General features: G+C 37.9%; 1 protein-coding gene across 2 annotated transcripts in view; it reads right to left on the reverse strand.

Annotated features, from left to right (window-relative positions):
- The window catches only part of RPS6KA3 (ribosomal protein S6 kinase A3), a 60,104-nt gene that overhangs the window by 22,872 nt on the left and 10,765 nt on the right, over positions 1-26,467 (reverse strand). For both annotated transcript variants that reach the window (XM_063126458.1, XM_063126459.1), the window contains exons 3-9: positions 10,140-10,256; positions 9,401-9,482; positions 7,351-7,431; positions 5,648-5,727; positions 5,078-5,184; positions 3,749-3,786; positions 3,432-3,574 (exon numbers count right to left, since the gene is read on the reverse strand). In XM_063126458.1, the coding sequence (XP_062982528.1) occupies positions 3,432-3,574; positions 3,749-3,786; positions 5,078-5,184; positions 5,648-5,727; positions 7,351-7,431; positions 9,401-9,482; positions 10,140-10,256 (648 nt within the window). The remainder of the gene's footprint in view (positions 1-3,431; positions 3,575-3,748; positions 3,787-5,077; positions 5,185-5,647; positions 5,728-7,350; positions 7,432-9,400; positions 9,483-10,139; positions 10,257-26,467) is intronic.

Below are 26,467 nucleotides of genomic sequence, written 5' to 3' on the forward strand. Positions count from 1 at the left end.
AACTATATTTCCTCTGCCCATTTAGGCATATCTCAACTTATTTTATCTAGACCTGTTTTAGATAAAATTGGTTAGCAAATATAAACTAAAAGTCAATGTGATGAGATTCAAGACTATTTTTTTCTGATAGCACTGCAAAAACTAAAGAAAGATTTGCTATATCCTAAATAAAAGTGCATTTTCTATCAGTGGAGAACGTTCTTGATAAAGGTTATTTTCTTTCTCTCTCACTTTCACCAAAGGCAAGGTCACATCAATCACCATTCTTTTAACCTTCTTATGAGGGGAGTGCCTCCCTGCACCAAGTTCCAGTCAGGTCTTAAACAGCATGTTGGAATGTATTATCTTCCAGAAAAGATTGTATAATCATCCTTCTTGCAATATTCAATACAACTAAAACTTTTCAATCATATGTAATGAGCAATTTTCACTATGCAAAAAATTACTAATGTAAGTTGTAGTAGAATTCGGAAAACATTTATATCAATGCTTAATGATATTCAAGTGTATTGAGATTGAAGCTAATTTTATTTCTAAAGCACTATAAATTTGATTACAATGCTTTACTTATTCATCATTCACTCATTTTATATATGGTTAATATATAAGATTCAGGACACTTCTATCTCAGTTTCCTAAAACAATCATTTTATTAGAAGAATAAAGTTAATAAGACTGAGAATGCACATTCATTTATTCATTTTGAAATCATTAGCACTGTAAAAGTATGAAAAGCTAATTTTAGAACTCATAGAAATATTCTTAATCTAAAAATATTCCATTTATTTTACAATTCCTAAGAAGTTGACACTGGAAAACAGAACAACTTTGAACAGAAGTGTGGGGTTTATGGCACTATGGCATCAGTTCAACCTGCAAAAAGGATAGGGTGAACCAAGTTTAATAACTTGATTTTAAGTAAAAGTATAAGGACAGCTAAGCTAACTTAAAATTGTATTGAACTGCTTACACTGGTTTATATACTGGGAAACTGGCACAATTATTTCCCCTGTATTTATTTAAAACCTTGCCATGCAGCTCACTCACTAATGCCTGCAACCCACAATGGGATGGTAATGCCAAGTTTGGACAATATGCCAATGTATTGTGGGTACAACAATCCATAAAACAAGCCACAGCTAGTTCGGGTGGCTTGCTGCTTATGCACAAGCCATCCTTCAGGAAATAGTCTGGGTTTGCACAACCCAGCAAGGCTTGTCACCCATGATGGGTTGTTGTGTCTTGTGAATCCAGTTTATTTCAGTTCTGTGCTCTTTAGCACTTTTGGGTTCTGTTTACTTGCAACTGTGTCTTTATTTTGTTAAAATAATATATTTTTCACATAATAATGAAAAAATACAGGGACATTTGCGCACATTAGCGTAATAATAATAATAATAATACCGTATTTCTTCAATTCTAAGATGCACTTTTCCCCCATATAAACATCTCTAAAAACAGGGTGTGTCTTAGAACTGTGGGTGTGTCTTAGGGTTTTTTTCTGTTGGTGGTACTGAAATTACCGTATTTCTTCAATTCTAAGACACACTTTTTTCCCCATATAAACATTTCTAAAAATGGGGTGCGTCTTAGAATCATGGGTGTTTATTATTTCTTAGAATCAAAGCTTTTTTTCTGTTGGTGGTACTGAAATTAGTGTGCATCTTACAATCGATGGCGTCTTAGAATCGAAGAAATACAGTAGTGTGCATCTTACAATCGAAGAAATACAGTAATAGGCTTCTGTTTGCACAAATGTGGGGAAGGTAATGTATTTTTAAAAGCTGGGAACTGCAACTGAGGTCACAATTTCCAAGCAATTCCCAGCAAACAAGAAGTGTCGGGGGTCACTGTGGATCATTTGGACAACAATCCAAACTGCATTGCTTATTTCGCAGTATGGGTTGTGTCATGCAAAATCAGCCATATAAACAACTAGATTTTATGATGTTTCTACACAAGTCATATATCCATTTTATTACAATCATACCTACATGGAATAAAATCCAAATGTACAATGCCTGAAGGCCTATGTGTGTATTCCAGTAGTGGATATCACTTGCCAAGTTAACTATTAGCCTTTAACTATTAGGCAGTTTGCACGTCACAACAGAAAATCATGGGTTAATTAATGCACCATTTGTTGGGACATGCCACTTCTGATTTGCATAAACCCCCCACAAAACCCCAGTTGTATGTTGAAAGCATGGCATCCAAACCCAGACACTCTGGGTTGTTTATGGGTTAAACAACCCAGAGTTAACCCATTAACCTGACCTGCTTCGCTTGTAACGAGAAGCCATCGTGAGTGAATTTCCCCATAGGGCTTCTTGTTGTAGCTGTCCTTTTGAATAGTGGAGCACACTGTAGCTTCTCATTATGTGCAAACCCAGTGAAGGTCACTTGTGGCGATGGTTGGCAGGCCACACAGAACCCATGGGCTCTTTTAAGATTATGGATGGCTTATCAACCACCCCCACTGGGTCTACACGAAACAAGAAGCTACAGCATGCCTCCACCAAAATTGCGGGTGCCATCACAATGAGAAGCCCCACAAGGAAATTTGCCCATGGTGGGTCCTCATTACATGCAAATCGGGTCAGTGTGTGCGGGTTCAGACATCACGTTACCAACCTATGAGCAGGGCATTCATAGATTGTTTATGCAAACCAGAAACTGCCCACATGTTCCCACAAATTGTGGATTAATGAACCTGCAATTTGCCTCTATGACGTGTGAACCTGTTCAGTGTATATTTGGATTTTATTTCAAGCAAGTTACATATGATTGTAATAAAACGCATATATGACTTGCGCATAACATTAGTCTATAGGTTTTGTCCTCTTTAGCACTTTTAGGTTATAACAAATGTATCAGTATTGTTTATACACATTTGATTATGTATATATGATAGTAAATGTAAGTTAAAAATGAATTATTGTAATATATTATTGTGCCTCATTTCCATATTGTTTCTTAGTTTTGTTTGGCCAGGGATTGTTGTCTTGATTACATACAACTATACTCACTGGCAGGATTTAGCTTATCGTAGTCTTACAATATTTTTTCACCTATGAAATAATCATAGTATTTCAAAACTTAATGTTGGCATTGTAAATTGCCAACAAGTGACAAAGAAGAAGCTTGAGTTACTTGTCCTGTCATGATCTGAACTTGTACAGAGTGAGAAGGGGCAGGGGTGGTGGAAGGAAGGGTGCCTCTCCTTCAAAATGAGGCGCATGAGCTCCATGTGACTTTATACATTATACCGAAAGCATGAAGCTTCTTCATTTTCTTAACTTTTTACTGTGCTAAGCACACTTACTTGTAAATAGATTTCACAAAAATGCATGGAACTTATTTTCAAGTATTGTGCTGAAGATCAGGAATCCAGATAATATAGCATCACTTTCAGTTCAATAGAAACGTACCATTAACACACCAAATGACCACCAATCTGCACTCTGTGTATGACCTCGCCGATTAACTACTTCTGGAGCCATATACTCTACTGTTCCACAGAAGGAGTATGCTTTTTTCTCATGATCAATAGACTCTTTGCTTAAGCCAAAATCTAGAGGAAAAAAGCACACCAAAGTTAGTAAGACTTCTTAGCAGCACATCAATAGTTTTTGAAAATACGTTACTAATACTTAGCACAATCTTCTTCTCCCCTTCCAGTACTGTTTATCAGATAAAGAAAAGTATCTACATATTATTTTTGGAGAGGAAGTTTGCTTTTACATACCTGTTAATTTAATATGTCCTTCTTCATCAAGTAGTATGCTATAAGAGAAATTATATCGTTTGAAACTTTAGTATGTAAATTGTCTTCACAACAACTAATTAATACTAGAAAACATTATATGTAATGCTGAGAGGGTAAGACCTCCCCCAAAGTATGGTATTTCTTACAAAATAGAACTCTTTTTAAAAGAATCTACATGGAAGTCATGAAACTAAAAATAATAATGCTAACTCTCAGGGCCAGAGATATTGAGTGAATGGCCACTGCAGATATCAGGTGCTGGGGGCAGTAGCAGCTGTGAGCCCTCTGACATTCCCATCCTCCTGAAACAGTGCCCAAACAGGAGCAATGTTTGCCTGCTGCTCCCAATGCATCACAGGCAGTACCACTGGGAAAGGCCTAGGACCAAATGAATGGGCAGAGATGCAGCCAAACTAGTCCACACACTCCAGCAGGCATTGGGCATGTATACCCATTACTCTGCTCATGTGACACATGCTGGTCAATGAGCAGGTGCCAGGCACAGCAGCGAGCAAGCAACCCTGAAGTACTGGAGGACAGAGCTGTATGTGCCATATCACCTGTCCTCTGCTCCCTAATCTACCTTGCTATCTTTAGGTACTGTCACATCACTGGTATCAACTGCCAATTCAGTCAGCTTCTGTTCATGGAATTGCGGTGGGTGGATAGAGGACAACATCTTGCCCTTCACTTGAGGCAGAAAAATGTCTTGGGCTAGCCCTTTTTCTTGTATAAATGTTTGGACTCAAACTCTTCTCATTTATCCAGTACACTAGTCCACAGCTGTAATTTGAAATGTTTGTTTTATCTATTTAAGACATAGACCCCTCTAATTTTCAAGGAACTAGGTTAATGGATATAATGGGAAGCATCCAATGGTGGCACAGCTGATAGCACTAATAATGTTGTGTTGCGTAAACCAATGATAGCACAATGTCATTAGTGCTTTCTAGTTCTAAAGGAAAAAAGGGTGATTTGTCAGCATACATACATAATTTGTATGTATACACAAAATATGTATATATATTGACAAATCACCCCTTTTTCCTTTTTAACTAGCATGCACTTATAACATTTTGGCTCTGGTACCAGATTTCGGTGGCAAATTGCCACTTTTCCCCGTTTGCTTTAATAAGCACTAATAACGCTGAACTGGCAATGGTTTACACTAGGACAAAGTCGTTAGACCCCAGCACTACGCCACCATTGGATGCTATTCATTGATAATATTTAATAGTTTAATATCATGGTTCTTAATATTTAAAGTGAGCTAACAGCAATGTAAGGTTCAAAATAATTCATTCTTACTTTTCTGGTTTTAGGTCTCTGTATATTATTCCAAGACTATGCAGATGATCTAAAGCAAGTGCTAATTCAGCCAAGTAGAATTTGACATCCTCTTCTGTGAACATCACCTAGAAAGGAAAATATAGTATTTTTTTTTAAAAAAGGGACCAGGGTATTTTTTTTAGCTCAAACTTGAGTTTAACTCAAAAGCTTATGTAAACATTTAAAACTGTGTATATAAATGTGTTTATAAAGGCACTGGGGTTGTCCCATATGTGTTCATTAATGCAAGAGATCTGCAGTTCAGACTGATGTGTTCACATAATCAGCTATCAAATGATATTTCAACATATTTTCTTTTACATCTCTACTTTCCCCAGTAGAGGAAATGGCTGTGGGTGGGGTGGGCAAGGATGTTACAACAGAACAGATTGTATGAAAACATTGCTTGCAGTGAAAACTAACCTTGACTCAATGAATTTAAGAAATCAGTATTAATATTTCCCTAAACATTTGAATGCATGCATTAAAATTCACATGAATTCTACTAAGGCAGTTTTCAGCCATAATTATAATGTAAACACTTTTTACCTCTTTGGATAAGCGTGTAAACAAGTCTCCTCCCCTGAGAAAGTCTAAAATAAGATATAGCTTCCCTTCTGTTTGAAAAGCTGGTGGGGAGAAAGCAATTAACATATTTCAGTAAATGCAAGTCACATTCTTAGTTATGCATATTTAACTGTTACTATTATTACAAAGATATTGTTTTACCATGCTGGATTAAAAGTTCATTCAAAAGTATTAAAATGCAATTGCTGCATCCTCACACTTACCATGTGCCATGATTTTCAAACATCTTTTAAACTGTATCCTTACAAAACACTAAACCGGAACCCTGGCTTACCATTCATAAGCAACCATGCTGGTGCATGCTACCAAACTGCTTTTGTAAGCAGGAACTCACCAGTGAGGAAAAGGTACGTTTACATCCAAACTGAGATCATAGAAAATTATTTTTAAAAGTTGTGAGATATTCTATTCTTTAATGCAACACTCCTCTTTGGCTTTTGGATGTAATGACTCAAGTGACCAGTATCTGAAGAAGAAATGAGATTCTGTGTACATTTCTTAAGTATCATAAGTGAAAGGACCACTGCCAAGTTGCTTTCAAGAGTATTTCTTAGAAACAAATTCTTTCGTCTGTGCACTCCACCCTAATCAATGACCTCACACTACCCAAGTACATCTTTGCCAGAATACTTATTCTAGATTGTGCCAAATTGTAGATCTGACTACTTCTGAAAAAGTTGGGTTGGTCAACAAAACATTTCCAGTTCATTGTCTGGAGATCAGCATGACAGCATCCTACCCCTGCCACCTCCCAAAACCAACAGTGAAGCACACTGTGGTTTTAAAGAGCAAAAGGCAAAAAGAAACAGAATGCTGTTTTTTCTTTAAAAAAATCTATTTGTCTCAGAGAAGGAGGGATATGTAAAATGCCAGATATTCATTTAAAGGAGGACTTGAAAAATCTCTCCATGTATAAAACAGAAATAGGCTTGTGCTATTGTTCAAAATACTACAACTAAAATATTTCATAACTGATTTTTCATTTTTTTCAGTTTCATTTCTATGGCTTGGATCCAGACTACCCATTGGTGGAATTCTGCCTATGACACTCCTGCTTGAGGAAGCAGGGAGGTGATCTTTGCCCATTCTCTCTATTACTTGCTTGTGCCCCTCCAAAAGGAGCTCCAGGATTGGGAGACTTCCTAGAAAAGGATGGGAAGACTGCCTCCCCACTTCCTCGAGAAGGAGGATTTCAGTCCCTTCTGTGAAAGGAAAAAAACCACCTCTGGATCAAACCCTGTGGATATATGCTTATTCATTCAGTAAGAATAGTCTAAATATTTCCTCAGTTTGGAAATGGCTAAAATAGTACTGAAGTCAACAGGAATTCTACAAAATCTGAACACAAACTCTTTGCAAGTGGCTAAATTACACAAGACTACAGAAGACAAGTATGATTAAAAGAACAGCAAAACATAAAATTTGACAAGCGGAAATCTTGAGCAGAAACTGATCTTTATTGAAGATCAAGGAGGCTTCAAATGACAGCTATGCAAATTGACTTGTATGGGAATATGAGATGGTTGATTGTTCCTTAATGGAACTTGCTGTATTTGGTTTGACAGTATCAGGATTTTATACATAGTGCATGCTTATAAAACATCATAGTAATAGGTACTTTCACAATGTTTACTTAAGTAATTTTGGAAATGTGTGGAGCTTACCATAATGTAACTTGACAATAAATGGATGATTAACTTCTACTAAGATGTCACGCTCCATTTTTGTCCGAACACGATCACGAACTATAAGAGATGTTGACGAACATTTACTTCAAATTAATACTACTCTTAGCTGTGTATTTGTACTTTGATTTCTATTATATGTCAATTATATGCAACAACAGCCTAAATGTTTCCAAGAGCCCTTTATATGGTACAAGATGAGGTAAAAAAATGACAATTTTATTAATACTACCATTTTTCATTTTGATATGCAATAGTGCAATCTGTAAGATAATCTAACTAAGCTATCAAATACTATACCTGTTGAAATGGATGTGGAAATGCAGACAAAATTTATATTTATACAATAGACAGCGACAAGTCAACTCATGACAGCTTTCATTTTGCATAGCCAATGAATAGCTAAGTTGTGGCACATGCAGAAGACTTTGCGATGTTCCTGGACAAGAGCAGGAAGAACACTAGGCTTGCTTCTAACATATTTAGCAACAGACTAGACCTCTGCCAAGGTCTCCCATGTGCCTACTGGCTGGGTATTAGTTTACCAGAGAGAAAATCATACCAAGGATTGTATAAATTCTGTAGCGTGCTCTACAGTACAACTGGAAAGTACTTTCTGACATGCTTTCCAACAAGACTTGCCACCACTGGTTTGGCAGAGCCTTCCCCAACCTAGTGCCCTCCGGATGTTTTGGACTTCAACTCCCAGCATCCCAGCCAGCATAGCCAATGATCAGAAATCCTGGGAGTTATAGTCTAAAACATCTGGAGGATGTTCCTAAGATCCTTTGGAGAGGTCTTTCTTTTGAGAACATTGACTTCTCTTTTGCACTGACCAAGAGATGTCCTTTTTGGTGGATACTCCCGGCTATGGAACTCCCTCCCAATAGGGTGCAGCTTTCTCTCCGTATGTGGCTATTGTCAGTGATCCAAAGCAACTGTAGCACATATTTTAACATCCTGTCTTTCCCTCAAGCTTTGTCTAGGCACTTGACTTTCATTGGCCCGGTTCAGGTGACACGCTAAACCATGCTGCTTAACCACAAAGTGGTTAAGGGAATCTTTAGCCATGGTTTAGTGTGTCATCTGACACACGTTTTGGCTAAGATTTTGGTCCGTTAACCATATGGTGGTTAGGCTCACTAACCATGTTCTGCAATGTGGTTAGCGGCACTAACCATGGCTAAAAGTGTCGTCTGACACATATATATGGTTAACGGGCCAAAATCATAGTTGAAATTCATAGCTGAAATTGCCATGGCTGCTCTATACTTCAGGCTCTGTGCCCGTCGGAGGTGTGCTGGGGTGAGGGCGAGGGGTTTAAATTAAAATTGCCCATCGGGGTGGTGGCTGGGCTGGGAGGAGGGCGGCTATTAACTGCCAATTCTACACGCACGCGGCGCGTGATGTGCCTGGAGGCTGGAGCATGTCACAGCCGCCATTTTGAATGGCTTTTGGGGCTGGGCACAGTGCAGGAACACTCCTCCGCCGAAGTGAGTACTTTTAAAAAAAACCAACCCCGCGCCCCCCCCCCCCCCAGCCAAGCCATCCCACTGATGGGAAATTTTAATTTAAACACCTCGCCCTCCCTCCCAGCACACCTCCGATGGGCACGGAGCCCGCAGTATAGAGCAGCCACGGCAATTTCAGCTGCTCTATACTTCGGGCTATATGATTTCTTCCTAATGGAGGACTCGGGTGCTGAATTAACCCTTTTGTGGTTAAGGAAAATTTAACCACAAAAGGGTCAATGGTGTCATCTGCACCCATTTTGCATGTGGTTTGCATAACCACAGCTGGCCGTAGTTACGTTAACCACAAATTCCAAAGTGTCGTCTGAACCGGGCCATTATCAGGTTCACCACTGAGACTCTAGCCCATTTCTGAAACTCATGTTTTTCAAGCAGAACAAGCCCACGCATGAAGATTATGAACACTTCACTACACTGCCACCAGTAACTTGTAGCAAAGATGTTTCTATATATTTGTTCTAAAAGGATATCATTTCTCTACATATTGTATAATTTACCTTTCAGTGTTGCTTTTTTTAGCACTTTCATTGCATACAGTTGTCTGGCATCCGATCCTGAGATTTTTTTGACAAGGAATACCTGTATTAAGCACATGCAATGGTTTTATTACAGTGATCCAAATTAGAATAAGATGAAAAGGCCAAGACTAAGAAGATAACTACAGACACACACACACACAAAATCATTCACACTCATTTCAACTGTACACAGATGGGAAATAGAATGATGTGTGCTACATACTCCACCTCCATGCATTCCCTTCATTCCAATCACATCCAGGCAGTAAAGCTTAGCTGGATTTACTTGTATGAAGTTCATTGCACATAGGCCCTATCCATGTGATCCTTACCCATAATTTTGAGTTCCATGCAAATGGAACTCAACTAAAAATACCTTTTAAGCCACAAATATTGCCTACCTATTAACAACAGAAACCACGTGTTGTGTTAATTCAACCCTGAAAAGTTATAAAAGAAATGCATGGATATCCCTTGAATTTTCAAGAAATATATTTTGTTTATAGTGTTCACTACAAAATATTTTACAATAGTCATTCAGCCATATTCTGAGCTAAGGCAACAAACTAAGAGACAATTAAGAAAATTATAACAAAAGATTCAAGAGGTGGTATTACAGAACCAGAGCACTATTTTGGGAATTCTGGTCAGTAGCAGCTCTGGCAAGCCCTTCTGAGCACGGTGGTAGCTTGTACAAATCCAAAAGTTCTTTCCTTACCTTTCCAAAAGACCCCTGTCCTAGTACTTTAAGGAGTTCAAACTGTGAAGGATCTGCTTTTTCATGTCCTTCCTTGACATGATATGTTATTGCAATCTCTTTAATACTGCCTTCATCCTGCAAAATAAAATTAAAAAATCTTAACTTAATACTTAGTAATCATGTCAGGAATATTTTTTACATTCACATTCACAAATGTAGGCAATTATAATGGTAAAGATGAATAAAACAAATATAAAAGGCAGAGATGAAAGGACACAAACATATTTTACAGTCAGGACACAATCTATACATCCTGATGCTTTCTAGAATCAGTGGTCCATCAATGGTCCATCTCAGAACATCTAATTCTTTAGTGGGAATTGTACTATTTATTCTGCTCAAATACTGTAAAAATGGTGGCATACATATTGACACCTAAGTAGCACTTTCTTCCTGTGTCTCAAAAAATGAAAGTGAATCAAGAATTGCTTTAATTCAATCTAATAATATGAAATTCAAAGCACCATTTTCTAGTCTCATACAGAGAGTGGGGGAGAAAGGTGGAGGGTCACATATAACAAGCCAGTGTGGGTGAATTTCCCTGCGCTGCTATATTATTGCAGTGGTGGCCACCATTTTAAGCTGTTGACCTACAGGCGGTTGAAGAGAACTGAGGGATTAGGCGGGAACCCCTGAGCATGCTCAGTGGACGGTGGGGGAGGGGTTTGCCATGACACAGGCTCTGAACACCAGACCTCACGTCTGCCACCACTTCTTATGGGGCGACACAGGCTCTGAACACCAGACCCGGCCGAGGCTACTCCCTGCTCAAGCCAAGCACCACCACTTGATACGCCTGAGGCAAGGGATAAAGCCCACCTTCCTCCAAACTATGTGGAGAAAGGGGTTTAAAATGGAGAATGGATTTTAATATATATAATAATGCGCTGTGAGTTATATCTGCTTAGGTGAATGATTGTCAGAGTGGGTGTTATATGTGTAAACTTAAGATGATAAACGCCAAACAGACACGTGGGATTTTTGTGGTAGTTTTAAAACAAACAATCAAAATTTATTTTTAAAAGTTCATAAGCTTTGTTTCAAATAACAACATTTAAAAACCTTTTTGAAACCTTCCATACAATCCTGTCACTCTCACATTCGCGCTTTCCTTTTTCTCACACAATCACTCTTGAACTTTCTTTATTCTCAGTATTGATTAATATACTTCCACTACATGCACACCACACCCTAAAGACACCACTCACTACACTGACTCTCAAATTTCCCAGAACTTAAGTACCATAAATACAGAGAGCACTACAGACTCTAAGAGTAACTAACACGTCTCCCTGAAAAGGTTCTCTCCAAAAGAACCTCTGAAAAGAACAAGAACAAGAACTCTCAATCCCCTCAGTCATTCCCTTATATATCACTTCTCCCCCCTCCCAAGACATTCTAACTCCGCCCACTCAGGCCAACATTCTACAAACCACAGACTTACAAACTGCAGACATACATTTGGAATTGACTTGTGGGGTGTAACGCCACAGGGTTCCCGCCTAAAAGACTTTCAGCTAGAGAAGTTTCCGAAGCTGGCCCTGCGCAGGCGCAGAGCCCATATGTGTGATGCACAGAGACCACGAAGAAGAACTTCTTTTTACACGTGAAGCCAGTGAGGGAGGGTTGTTGGAGTGGGTGACAAGTCAACTCACACCCCTAAAACAGTCCATGGGTTCTGGGTGGCTTGTCAACTACCTTAAAATCCACTTTCACCAGGTTCACACGAAAGCTACAATGCCCTTGCTATGGCTCAAATGAGCACAAGGGATCGGAAGAGGATTCAAAAGGGTGATTATGGATAAAAAGATAAAGGTATCAACACTCAATGTTAAAGGTTTGGGGGCAGTCGTGAAAAGGAAGAGAATAGAACAAATGTTTAATAAAGAGGGATCAGATATTATAATGGTTCAAGAGACACACCAAGGCTCCGAGAATTCGAATATGATAAAATTAAAGTGGTTAGCCTATTATGAAAAGTCATTAGGGACATCGAAAAAAAATGGAGTGGCCACTTTGATTTCAAAAAAAAGTGGGTTTATATTAGAAGAAGTAAAAAAGGATGATAAGGGTAGATATCTCATGTTAAAAGGTAAAATTGAGGGAAAGGTATATACTTTGATTAATGTTTATGCCCCAAATGAGAGGCATAGAGAGTTTTTTATAAAGTTATTTAAAGAAATAGAAGAATTTAAGGAGGGGTATGCTATATTAGCTGGGGATTTTAATATGGTTATGGATAATAAATGGGACAGGTCAAATCCCACTAATGCTGAAAAGAGGAATAATATGACTATATTGAATAAATTAGTAAAAGAAAATGATTACTTAGATTCGTGGCGTTTACTTAACGGGAATAGGCCTGGATTTTCATATTTTTCCCCAGTACATCATACATACTCCAGGATAGATTATATATTTATTTCAAAAGATTTTGCAACGAGGATTTGTAAAATGGAAATGGGGGTAATAAAAGTAACTGATCATGCCTTGTTAAGTTTAGAATTTACAGTTAAGAAAGATTATAAAGAGGCATATAGATGGAAACTGAACACAAGGATATTGAAATATAATAAAGTAGTAGAGAAAATTCGGAACGAATTGTCGGAGTCATGGGAAATTAATGAAAAAGGAGGAACAGCTGGATCAGTCATTTGGGACACCATGAAGGCTGTAGTAAGAGGAATCTGTATTAGAGAAACATGTAGTTTAAAAAGACAACAACGTGTAGAGCAGGAAAAGTTAGAGATAGAAATTAAAAACTTGGAGGAAAGTTATTGGCGAGTTAAGGATAAATATAAATTAGTGGAAATACAAGCTAAGAAGAAACAATTAGAAAATTTAAATATAGAGGAGGTTCAAAAGAATTTAATGTATATGAAAAGGGAATACTTTGAAAACAGTAATAAGAACTCGAGGTTGCTTGCCAAGCTCACACAAAAAGAAAAAGGGAGGAATGGGATAGAAACGTTGAAAGATAGCTGAGGGAATTATTGTTATGCAATGAAAACTAAATTAAAAAATTTTCAGGAATTTTATCAGGAATTGTATAAGGTTAAAGACATTTAACAAGAAAAGGTGGAGGAGTATATTGGAAGGTTTATAAAGAAGGGAATAAAATTAGAATATAAGGAGTTAATGGAGTCAGTAATAAGTCAAAGAGAAGTTGAAGAGGTTATTGATAAGTTAAAAGTTGGTAAATCACCGGGAGCAGATGGTTTGGGTCCGGAATATTATAAGGTCTTCAAAGATTATTTAGCTCCAAAATTAATGGAACTTTATAATAGGATATTATCAGGAGAGAAGATACCTGAATCATGGGAACATTCAGTGATAATTCTGATCCCAAAACCAGATAAAGATTTGACTAATCCCGACTCTTATAGACCTATTTCGTTAATAAATCAGGATGCAAAAATTTTCACATCTATTATGGCCAAACGGCTAAATAAATTTTTATCAGAATACATAGGAGTAGATCAATGTGGGTTTGTGGTAGGAAGGCATATGCATAATTTAGTGGGAAGAGTTTTAAATGTAATAAATGTAATAAAAAAAGAAAATATTAAGGCAGGTATTATGGCATTGGATATTTTTAAAGCTTTTGATTGTGTGAGCTGGCAGGCACTAAAGAGTATTATAGATAAATTGGGATTTGGAAATAAATTTAAAAATGTAATAGAACAGCTATATTCCCAAAATACGGCGGTAGTGGTGGTAAATGACGGATTTACTGGAAAGATACGACTAGCCAGAGGAACAAGACAAGGATGTCCGCTCTCGCCGGTCCTGTTTGTAATGGTTATGGAAGTTTTGGCGAAGGCACTAAGGGAGGATGAAGAGTTAGAAGGAATTGGAGAGGTAAGGGAAATAAAGTTAAACATGTTTGCGGATGATACTTTATTGACCATTAAGAATCCATTAAGAAAATTAGAAAGAATTAAATATCATCTGAGGGAATTTGAGGAAATTACAGGGTTAAAAATAAATTGGTCTAAATCAGAGATGATGTTGTTTAACTATACCAAGAAGGAAGAAAAGGATTGGGAATTTAAGGGAATGGAATTGAAAGTTAAGAATGAGATTAAATATTTGGGAATTAAAATTACAAAAAATTTAGAGAATCTAGAAAGGGAAAATTTAACGAGGTTAAAGAAGGAGGTACTAGAGAAACTGGAGAAATATAAAAGATTAAACTTATCTTGGTTTGGGAGAATAGCTTTGATAAAAATGAAGATATTAGCTAAAATTAATTTTGTATTTAGGATGTTACCTATAAAAATATCAGAAACCGAGATAAAAAGTTGGCAAAATATAATTAATAAATATTGTAATGGAGGAAAGAAAGCAAGAGTGAATAAAAATAACTGGTACCTAAGCCAAAAAAAGGGGGGAATGGGTCTCCCAAACATAAAATTATATTACGTAGCAAATAGATTAAGACATGTTGTAGAAGCAATTATGGGAGTAGGAGATTTACATTGGATGGAAGAAAAAACCATAAGTAAGGTAGAGATGAATTTGGAGAATGTTTTTTTTAAAGACGGAGGAAGAAAGTGGGTTGGAAGTATAGATAATCCACTTCTGAGGATGCAATGGGAAATTTGGAGTAAATTTAAAGGGAAGCTGCTTCCGAGCAACTCTCCCCTAGCACCGATAATAATGTTAAAGAATTTCCCAGAGGATCTAAAGGGTAGATTATGTAAAATATTAAAAGAGAAAAATAAAATAAAATTAAAGGATTGGGTAAGAGATATTAAAACAAGAGAGGATATGGAAAATTTGTTAAAGGAGAAGAAGCTATCGTGGCTAGAGTATGGTCAATTAGATCAATGGAATAAAAAGTGGATTAAAGATAATAGAATGTGCAGAAAGATGACGAGGTTTGAAGAATTAGTAGGAAGTAAGGAGGAAGGAAAAGGAGGTAGTATAGTTTTAAAAGGATTAATGAGTGAAATATATAAAATATTGTTAGAGACGGAGTTTAGAGAGAATACAGAGAAAATGGTTTGGGAATCAGATTTGAAGATACAAATAGGGCGACAGAGCTGGGAGGGACTATGGAAACAAAGAGTGTTGAGAAGTTTATCAGTAAGAATAAAGGAGAATTATTTTAAAATTTTATGGAGGTGGTACCTAACCCCGGTTAGATTGAATAAGATAAGTGATCAACATTCAGCGAATTGTTGGAGAGGTTGTGGGGAAAAAGGAACGTATTTACATATGTGGTGGCAATGCAAATATGTACAAAGATTATGGAAGATGGTGTTCTCAGAAATTGAAGAAATAGTGGGAATGAAAATAGAACAAACACCAAAAATAGCATTGCTGTCACTATTTGAAGATATAAAGTGTGGAAAAGGAACTATAGAGTTGGTATCGAGTTTGTTGGTTGCAGCACGACTGATGGTAGCTAGGAACTGGAAGATTCAAGGGGAATATTCTATTGAGGAATGGTATAAAGAAGTATGGGACATAGCCATTAATGATAAACTGACATGTAATATTAAGTGGAGAAAAGGCGTAACTAAAATAAATGAGTTCAAAGGAATCTGGAAACAGTTCCTAGTGTTTGTGTTTACTAAGGGAAGTGGGAAACCACCAGCAGAAGAAACGATTAGATTTTGGACTCAAGAATGATCCCGAGGTGGGGGGTGCACTTTTATGTTAAGAACGAAGATGTTGTAGTGTGATAAGGTATATGTAATAGTTTTTGATATTTGTACTCAACAATTATTCAATATGTATGTAGCAGATGTTTGAAGTTTTTTTTTTTCCTATTGTGTTGTTTTAGTTATATTTTGGAATGTTTTTTTTTATGTTTATATAGTGTAGAAAATGAATAAAAAATTTAAAAAAAAATGGCTCAAATATTCAAAATAGTGGACACCACTGCAATGAAAAGCCGTGTGGGGAAATTCACCCATGGTGGTGTCCCATTACATGTGAACAGATAGAAAATGAATGAATATTTGCTCTGGTTTATAAACTGGAGATTGAAGAGATTCTGTCTTAATTTTGTGGGGCAATTGTGCGTACTTGTAGAAAGAAGAGTACAATTAATGTTTACATATTGGGAATGGTACAGACTGAGCAGTTCTATTGAAATTAGAGTAAGATCCAGCCTGGGATCCAGTTTAGAATTAGTAGTATTTAATTGCTTCCTATAAAAAAGAGAAGTACTGATTTTTTTAGTGGGGGAAGGTGCACTCTTCTTGCATTTCTGTAACTTATTAAGACTAGAGCAGGAGGCTAGGAATTAACAATACAGTGTTTCATGTTTGGTTTATTTCTACCACTCTGACATAATAGCACTGCCATTGACAGAAAACGGCTTCCCACCCCCTCTCAATTCATGGATAAAGTAGGTTAGATAAACCTTTAGTCTCTCTTGGCATTCTTTTCCCTTCCCTTTTAAAACAGAGATACTACTGAGTTTTTCAAGCCCAAAACAAATACACCTGATTTCACCAAGAGCTTCACTTTCCATGGGACCACAATAGTGTTACTGCTATTGTGCCATTCATCTTAACTCTTCGGAGAACTTCTGAAATATATGCTAACCTATACTATATCGCGTTTTCAGGCCTGTCTTGTCAGGCCGTCAGTAACAACTTACCTCACACCATTTAAATAAAGACATGCTGCCAGAATTTACCTTGCCAATTGTGATTCAGTTTAACATACCAAATCCAAGTACATTAAAGAAGTGTTTGAAATGAAGCCTATAGGCTAAACTAATACAGAATGAGTGCCAAAATATAGCTGATGGTGCGGTTTTTCTCCCATTTGCTGCCTGTTTCTACTTCTCCCAAATGTAGTTGCAATGGCAGTCATGTTGAGCAAAAGATTGATAGTGGGAGAGAGAGGCTTCATACATTTCTTACTTCTGGCATTTTATTTTTTGTGCTAAAAGTGACACACATACAGCTGTTTTCCCCCCACAGGAGTAAAGATATGAACATAGGATTATGGGGCCTAACTTGCAAAGTGAAAGCTATGCTCAGGGTAGGAGCAGAGGGGAGGGCATCAAACTGTTCCACAACATCTTAATTATCCAAGATGAATTGTGAATATTCAAGCTATTTGGAAGTATTCAGATATTTCACCTTTATAATAGTAAAGATCTATTATAGCAACTTTAATTGTAAAAAATGTTGCCAACTAGATTACTCATTATTTATAGATTTTCTTTTTTGGAAATAAAGACTGGATACACTTTTATGGATTAAAAATGGGTGCAAGTTCAGTTAAGATTGGCTGTGTTCAGACAACAGGTTAGTCAATGGTGAGATAATAACACAACATAATAATCAACCCTGTTGTAGATTAGGATCAGCGTTGAGGTGACTATTAGTCTACGCTGAGTAGACTCACTCATCCTCCGCCCTCTCTCCCCTCTCAGTCCTCCTGCCAGTATCCCATCAGCCACTGCTGCTGAAAATCTACCCTGCCAGCTGGACCAGAGCACCATCCACCACTCTGGCTGCTCTTGCCTTGTGACTCTGTGGTTGATGAAATAACCAACAGAGGTAGAGGAAATAACCAACGATGCCCTCCACACAGCACATAACCAAGAGTGGTTGAAATAGCCAACTCTGCACAGTGTTGGTTATTTTGGCCAAATTACCAACCATTAATTAAAAACTTCCCTCCACACAACAGGATAACCTATGGTGGGTTAAATAACCAACTGTTGACTATTTAAACCACCACTGGTTATCATGTTGTCTGAACCCAGTCATTGTGTGGTCAGAGCAACTAAGAATCATGCAGTGGGTGCCTGCCCACCATTTATTCAAGTCCCTGTAAGATGTTTGTTCCAGATACACATAAATGAATGGCCAAGTAAAGAGAGCATGAACTAGAACAGCACTTTTGACCATGCAAGGAAACTTTGGCTTCAATTTAGACAAAATGTTGGTGCAATTAGGAAAACAGGAATATAGATTCCATAAGTAGTTAGATATAGGAAAACCACCAACTTTGCCAGATGTTTATAGAATAAAAATACAAAATAGCAGAAAAGAGACAATATAGTTATGGTTACTTTTTTCCAAATTAAAAGAGTTAAAAGAAGGAAAGAGTCATCTGGTATTTTTAGTTGCGTAGAAGAAGGGCAGAAGCCAGAAGCCAATGTCAGACGAACGGAAACCTGCTTGTGCAATAGAACTTTCTCCCTCTCTCCTCCCAAACCTCCACAGCAGATTTTGAAGGTGTACAGGGAGGAGGGGGAAATCACCTCTCCTGGTGACACTGACAAAAGCAGTTTTGTCAACAACAACAACTTAATTGGATTTCACCCTGAGTCATTATTGCATTATATTTAAATGTCCTTTAACATTGTTTTTCCCCCCTTCTAAATATGTAATTTCTAAACTATTAGCTCAAATAGCTCCTCAAAACAGCTGCATTGGCTGCTGTTTCTAAATGCTGGTTCACACTTTACATGGAAGAGGCGAAAGCAGAAGCACAAGTGACTCACTTCTACTTTCTCTGCAGTATATAAAGGGGGACTTGTGGATGTTGCTACAGGAAACATTACAGGAAAAGCTGAAGTGTGAATCTCTGGGACTTCTTCCCTATTTCTGTGTTATGTGCAACCTGACTGGAGTTTGATGAAATTAAGATGAAGGGCTGCTATAACCATGATGAGTCTCTGCTCAACACTCACAGCATTGCTGCTAGCCTTCCCAAGGGATGTCAAATTTGCAAGAGTACAAGTAGAAAGTAAATGAATGCATTCATATTTCCTTACATTTAAATAGTTTATTCTCAATATTTTATCACATTTGCATCTAACAATTCTTCCGACGAGCTCAGGCAGGACAACGTACACCAGCCTTCCCAACCTGGACAATGTCCATGCTGGCTGGGAATTATAGGAGTTGCAGCCCAACACATCTGGAGGGCATCAGGTTGGGGAAGGCTGACATACACAGTTATCTTATCCTCATAATCATTCTGCGAGTTAGATTGAGCCACTGTGACTTGCCCAAGGACATCCATCAAGCTTCCGGACTGAGTGGGGATTTGAGTGTTCACAAACACCAATCACTACTCAGTTTCATGCTGCAAAGTTCTGCGTATACATAGATTTGCATATACATAAAAGGTGCCAGAGTTTCAGAACCGTATTAAGATGACCTTAGTAAGCAGCATGACAGCTGCATAGTCATGCATTTTTCTAACCTTTTTTTGCTTCAAACTCAGCAGTGATGGAGAATAAAAGAAGAAGCAAGTGCTGGAAAAAGTAGGAAGGGTACTAAAGCCAGGGAACTGGAAGAAAGGGGCAGAAAAGAAAGCAGCTATGTCTGTGGAAGGGAAACATCTCTGCTGTTTCTTTGTTTCACAACAGTGAAACTGAAAAATTACTATCCTGTCAGAAGCTGGCTTTATGGTCCTTGCCGACATGAAGAGTGTACATAGTGACAACAGGGAAGTAAAAAATTTGCATAATCTCACGGGTATGAAATTACAATAAATAGCAGTCTAAAACAGAGAATGCACATGTGTATAAACACAGTTTAATTTGCTGTCTACTGCTGCATATTAAACAAGTACAAATTATTAAAACTCTAGGTCACACGAGAAGATGCACAGTTAAACCAACAGATTATTGAGTTATTTTTGCACATTACAATCATGTATTTCTTCCACAGTGCTTAAGACCTAAAAACCCTACTTTTAATTCTGTAGTTATGGCAATACGATCCTGAATTCTCACATTCTGCACCTATCAGTAAACACAACCCCCTATTAAAACTCTTCTCAGTGATGTTTCCATTGTCTAAAATCTTACAGGAGTTCCAGACATAATGTACTGCCGTACAGAATATTCAATAACTGAGAGGTTACAATATGCTTGCATTGTCAGGCTTCCAATTAATATATAGGAACATGAGCACCAACATTTTCAGTCTAAACTGATTTTTTTCCTAAGGGCTTGTAAAACACATGGAAATTGAATGTTGTACAGTTAGTGTACTACACTGCCCCAAAGGCTTAACTCTAACTACAGTTTTATTCCTAGTCAAGTAATCCAATTACCTCCAGATAATAGTTTTTTTATGAGCCATGCCTTATTAACATTTGCAGTGAATTAGCAAGCCTGTTAGTTACTTTTATGACAATAATGTAAGTTACTATTACACTGCATTTATAACAGTGCTTTGGCATTGTTTTATTAAAGTTAACTATCCCATTTTTCACATAATGGGTTAGATCCAGATTTAGGCATGCATAACTGGGCTGGTGGAAACAGACTACCCTGCCCCCATCCTCCCCATGGAAGCCCTTCCAGTTCCTTAAAAATGCTACCAATAAAGTCAGGGGACTCTGCTGAATAGGGTGTACTGTGGTACAGGAGGAAAGGAGCACCCTCAAAAATCAGGCAGTGGCACCTTATGTGAGCAGGAGCCCTTCCATCAATGGAAGGCAAATCCTAGATCTAACAGTGATCTTAAACATTTCTATACTTCAATGTAAAGTATATAATCAAAAGCTGTGTGTGCATTCTTTGCATGCACAAAAAGTTCCAGGCTATACAGCATCACCATTTACTTTAGAAAAGCAGAGAGCTGCTCTGCCACTTAATGGAATGAGAAAGCTCTTCTGAATGCAGGTTCAATGGCTAGTTAAAAGCTTGTAGAATTTGATGGCTATGGTTGAAGTATTTGTTGGGGAGGGCTCTATATTTGCTTCCTAGCATTATCCTTCTTCTGCACCTACTATCTCTGACATCACTTCCTTCAATCCCTGCACATTTGTGTGTTCGCCATCCCCATTCCTCAGCTATGTAGCCTTCTTTGTTTAAGGATGGTAGTGACCTAAGTTGTGGAAAGGCATTACCCTTCTTGTAAAACTAGTCCTAAATAGTGGATGGAGGCAATACGTCCTCCATACTGGTTGCCTGACTGATTTCTTTGAAATATAGAGCATAAGTGAAGGAAGATGCTGGAGACCTGCATTTATATTTACTAGCAAAATTCATAATTAGTGGCATGTATGGCGGGAGGGATTTATACTTAAGAAAATAAGAAAAGCTCTGTTGAATCAGACTTACAAGGACAATATCCTGTTTCTGACTGCAGTCAGTGGGGTGCTTCTTGGAATGGAGGCAATAGCTCTCCCACCACTGTTTGCCCCAGCAAGTCATATTTAGCTCTCCCGCTACTGTTTGCCCCAGGAAGTCATGTCAATAAAATCCTAGCATGGTATTTGCCATTTTCATTGAAATTGTACTGAGTTGAATGACCGGCCTCATCCAATATGGCAACCCACAGTAGCTTGTCAGTCTTGTTTGTTTCGGAGTGGCTTGTCATGTTGTCCGAACCTGGCATGATGGCTTAAGCATGCAAATTATCCTGAGATCCCATGATTTGGGGTCCTTTGATTTGGGCTCCATTTGTTGGGTCCTTTTGTTTCAGAGTAGCTTGTGGTGACATGCAAGCCTACCAGCATGGCTTGCGCATGGCTTGTTTAAAAGGGCTACAGAGATGCCTGACAAGAGTGGCAAAAGACTTAGCCGCTCCTTGTGATATCATTTGCCAAACTCTGCCTGGCAACATCCTCCCTTGTCAGTGGCCTCTGCCCTTCCTTTCCACTCAGCACTTAATTTGACTGCAGGAGGCTTTTCCCCCTTGTGAAGTGAGTTGCTCTTATCTTCATTGAGCGACTTTGAAGAAGGTGCTATTCTTCCTATGTAACCTGAATATGATTTAGCAACTGCACTTATTTAGTGATGTTCCTTTTCCTAGCACAGCCATGCATGTATGGCATGATTGCCTTGCCCCTGGATGTGCGAATGAGATTCAAATTCAGGATCATGGCAGTTCGGGAGGGGGAAATTTAAACTTCCGCCTCCTGTTTTCATGCTCAAATCACCCTCGAGAGGGATTTAAAAGAAAGAATTCTCAACCCATGGGAGTGGGAAGGATTTCAGCATGAAAACAGGAGAGGAAAAAGCTTTTAAAACCCTCCAATTTGGGGCCACACCTAAAGGTAAGTCAATCATACATACAGGCATAGCTGTGTTAGGACGATGAGCATCACTTATCCTTGGCTGCAAGGAACAACAAAAGAGGCTTTTTTAACTATTAAAGAAAAATAAATAAATAAAACCCTCAGCTACCTTGTCCAAAAAAGTAAGGTGAGCCCCCTTCTCCCCACTCCAAGTATTAATTCTATAGACTTTTTTAGTTGAACTAATATATAATTATCAATGCAGGTAACAAAGTGTGTGTGTGTGGAATCTCATCACAGCAGGATTATAGACTGGTTGTGCTGGAAAAGCCCCTGGGATACATGCTTGGAGGGAGCGAGAAGACAAAGGGGGAAACCATGGTAAACTGGCAAGTTCCTGATTTTCAATCAGCAGCAGTGCAGTTTAGCAAGCGATTAACCAACCCAGCATGGCTTATTTTCAGTGTGGCTTAGCGTGATGTGTGAACAGGCCCATGATATGTGAACAGTCCATGATGACCCAAGGTCTGAAGTGACACTTGCCAGTGCAGCACCCTTCTGTATATATGAAGTTAAGGGGTTTTTTTTGCACCAATGTGCATCACTTTCTTTATTGTATCTCATCCACAATTTTGTTGCCAATTCTTCAGGGATAAGTGGAAGTTCAGAAGCTCCATTGAAATCCATGGGACATAAATTAGTCATGTCTAACTGATTTCAATAGGTTCCTCCTAACCATGGCTAAGTCCGGATCCAATCCACTGACATTTTTTCTATTCCATCCAGCTTCTGATATTCCCAGTTTGAACCTGTTCCTGTGCTCTTTAGCAGACAAACAGGTGTGCTGCTTTTATTCTACAATAACATCTCAAATAGGCAAGTTGAAAATAGATATAAATGGATTTTCTGGCCCCTTTCCATCCCGGAGTATTATATGTAAGATGTTCTTGGCATATTATGCTAAACTCAGTCAAGAACCTGCAAAGCATTAATTTCTTTAATGAAGGTCAGAGCATGGACTTACAAGATTATCTGGGTTATAAGCACTACCCTTTAATGGAACATCTCAAATAGAGTTACTCTGAAGTTTCAACATTATTAAGAATGCAGATTAAAACATATTTTAACATCAACAGTAGTTTTAACAACTTATAAGTAGTAACATGTACCTATTCTAACACACACAAAAGTATTTTATTTATTTAAAACATTTGTAATTTGTATCTTGCAGAGTAGTCACCTTTCAACAAAAAATAATACAAGCATAAATTTTGCTAATTAGTGTTTGATTTGTAACAATAAGATAGATATCATGTTTTTAGCTTTTTATGATTGTTTGCTGCCTTGAGGTCTGCATGGATTGAAAGACCTGTTTGCCAGGTCCACCTTCTGTAGGAAAGACTACAGCTGACAAATCAGCCAAAGCTGCTATAAACTGTGTCTGTCTACCACTAAACCCAGCATCCAGCAAAGTGACGTGCCCAGAAGTAGACTCAATATGCATATCTAATCTTTCAGGGGAAGAGTAACTTCATCCAACAAGCCAAACTTCCAGTTGAGTATTTTTTTATTTAGAACACGGGAAATGTTGTATTCCACAGGACAAAGACCACAGGGCAGAACAGCAGTCTCCCACCACCACCATCTTCTGGTGTCATTCCTCCAAGATTGACTGAAGATACTGAATAACAATTCATCGGGACATGTGAACGATTCCTACTTCTGAGTTTAGAAGAACACCTAAACTTAGTTAGTTACTTTAAAACAGGACTTCAGAAATTAACTGACATAAATAGTCTGTTGGGTCACAGTAAGACAGAGAAGTTTATTGGATGACACAGTAGTTTAAAAGAGATTACTCAGTCCTGGCATATAAATCCCTCTTGTACATAATTTCCTTTTCCTCCACTCCCTTAACTCAGGAAATGATCTAGAAGAATATATTTTTCACAATGGGTATAAAAGCAAGATTTAGTTCTTTTAAGACAAATTGTACTTAAATACACTAGTTTAGTGCCTTGGAACCCTAAACAAAGAGAGGCGGGGGGGGGGGGGGAAGAGAGAAAGTTATGTTGTGATATATAACATTCAGGTTAATCTCACAGGATGAATTTCATAAAACCACCCATACTCTATCTCTCTGAATTAGATATTCTAAAATAGCGAGTTTTTTGTTTAAAAATTAAGCTTGGAAAATCCTAAGAAATAAAATAGAGACTATTAGATCAATAATATTTCTAGTTCAATGAACAAAGAAAACATTTAATCAAAAGCTTCCACTCTTGTCAAATAGTTGTATACTTAAAGCAGGCTTTTGGTGTCATTTCAGTTACTTTTACAGCAACAAAATGCATACCCATTTCAGTGAAATGTTATTTAAAAATATATTTTGTTTTTAAAACGTATAAGCAAACCATCAGTATCTTAGGATGCATATGCTAAAGTGGCCAGTGATTCTAGACTGTCTCATAGACAGGGCTTGCCCAAGACAATTTGCTGTTAGAGGTGAAGGACAAGATATTCGGCCCACCCAACCCGGTCATTGCATATACAAAAGCTGACTGGCAGGTGTATTCAACACTGGAGACAGGGAAGCATCAACTACACCTGAGGGAAGCAGGCTAGCTTTGGGGGTACAGGGCAGGCGCACACCCCGTGCTGCATTTCTACACTTCATCCCCAGGATCTGCTGTCTGAGAGCTGCATCACTTTGCCCTACTGTGAAAGACTACAGCATCAAGATAGATTTCAGGGAATTTCAAAAGATCATAATATTGATCATGGTTTTAATCCTAGGCATGTTTGCATTTGAGGAAATTTAACAAAAATCAAACAGCAATGCTATGAGTGCACCCCATGCTTTAGTTAATTAAGACCAGTTAATCTTGTTATGCTGCTTTGGAGACAAAAATTCCTTGCTTTGGAATGTTTCTCTTTCAGTAAAAAAACAAACAAACCACCCTAACAAACATGTAGCTTCAAGTAATGAATCTTCACAATTTTTAAATACAGAAACCAATGAAAATTAGGTTTTAAACTCATCATATCAACTTTATTAATTTAATAATAAATTACTAAAAAAGCCTGTTATAACTGAAGCAGTCATATGTATCTGAGGCTGTACTCTATGCACACGTAACTGGGAGTAAATCCTATTGAATGTCATGGAGCTTTCTTCCCAGTACATATATAGCAGTGCACTACACGTTGTACATCAAACTAATTTCAAATCTATTCTTGCAAGTTCAATCATGTATAGAGAGTTTCAAGAATCATGGCTTGGTCAACTGAAAAAAAAGAGGATTCAACACGACAGGAGTGGGGAATATTTTTTCGTTCAAGGGCTGGATTCCATTTTGAAGAAGCTCTCGGGGGTTGGGGGGTTGGGTTACAAGCGGGCAGGACTATGGGCAAAAGTAGGTGGAGCTGAAAAAATCCATCCCCTTCCTGGATTCCATTGTTACCAATTTATAATAGGAAGCATGTCTACTTGTAAGCAAGCACATTTACTAACAAATAAGGAAGATAAGCCTCTGCATATCTACTCAGAAGGAAGCAGGACTGAATTGCTCAGCAGCTTCCTGCTCTGCACTTGTCCCCTCTGCCCCCACAGGGAAAAGCTCTCCTCTCCAATCAGCAGAACATCAGAGATAGATGTTTTCCCCTGCTAAACCCTGAGAAATGAAGCCTTAAACCATGGCATTAACCATGGTGAATAAGGCAAAAAGCCTTATTCACCGTGGTTAAAGGTGACTTCTGAACGGGGCCTAAAAAGGGAAAAGCACCTAGCTCCTATCAGCTCTCTGGCACTGGGCCAGGGGAAGAAGCTGTTGACCCAGGTAGGGAATCCCTGCATTCCTGATAAGTTCCATGGGCCTGGGGTTCCTCAACCGTGAAATAAGATAAAGACCTTTCTAAATTACATTTGAATAAAGTGTGTGTAACATCGCAGCTCTCAAAATATTTAACACTTATGAATTCATTCAGGTGCATGCAGGAAATACTACTATCGATTTTAAGCACACAAGCAACTTTTAAAGATTTTTTTTTTAAATTATAGCATGTATACAGAGCCAGAAGCTTAAACATCGTTAAGGAAGTACAATCTTTAACTTTCCCTACTAAGCAATCAGGAAAGACCAAGCCCTAAAGTTCTTACTGTTACCAGATGTTCCAACACTTAGAAAATTTCCTGTTAGAAAGCTTGAAATGTCTTTTTCCTTTACAAAACACAAAATAAAAAGCCTTGATATTTAAAGAAGTTAGATAAGAAAAAAGCTCTAATAATAAAAATATCATCACATCATACAGGTAGCATTATT

The sequence above is a fragment of the Elgaria multicarinata genome, chromosome 5 (genome assembly GCF_023053635.1).
Source record: "Elgaria multicarinata webbii isolate HBS135686 ecotype San Diego chromosome 5, rElgMul1.1.pri, whole genome shotgun sequence".
Lineage (NCBI taxonomy): Eukaryota > Metazoa > Chordata > Lepidosauria > Squamata > Anguidae > Elgaria > Elgaria multicarinata.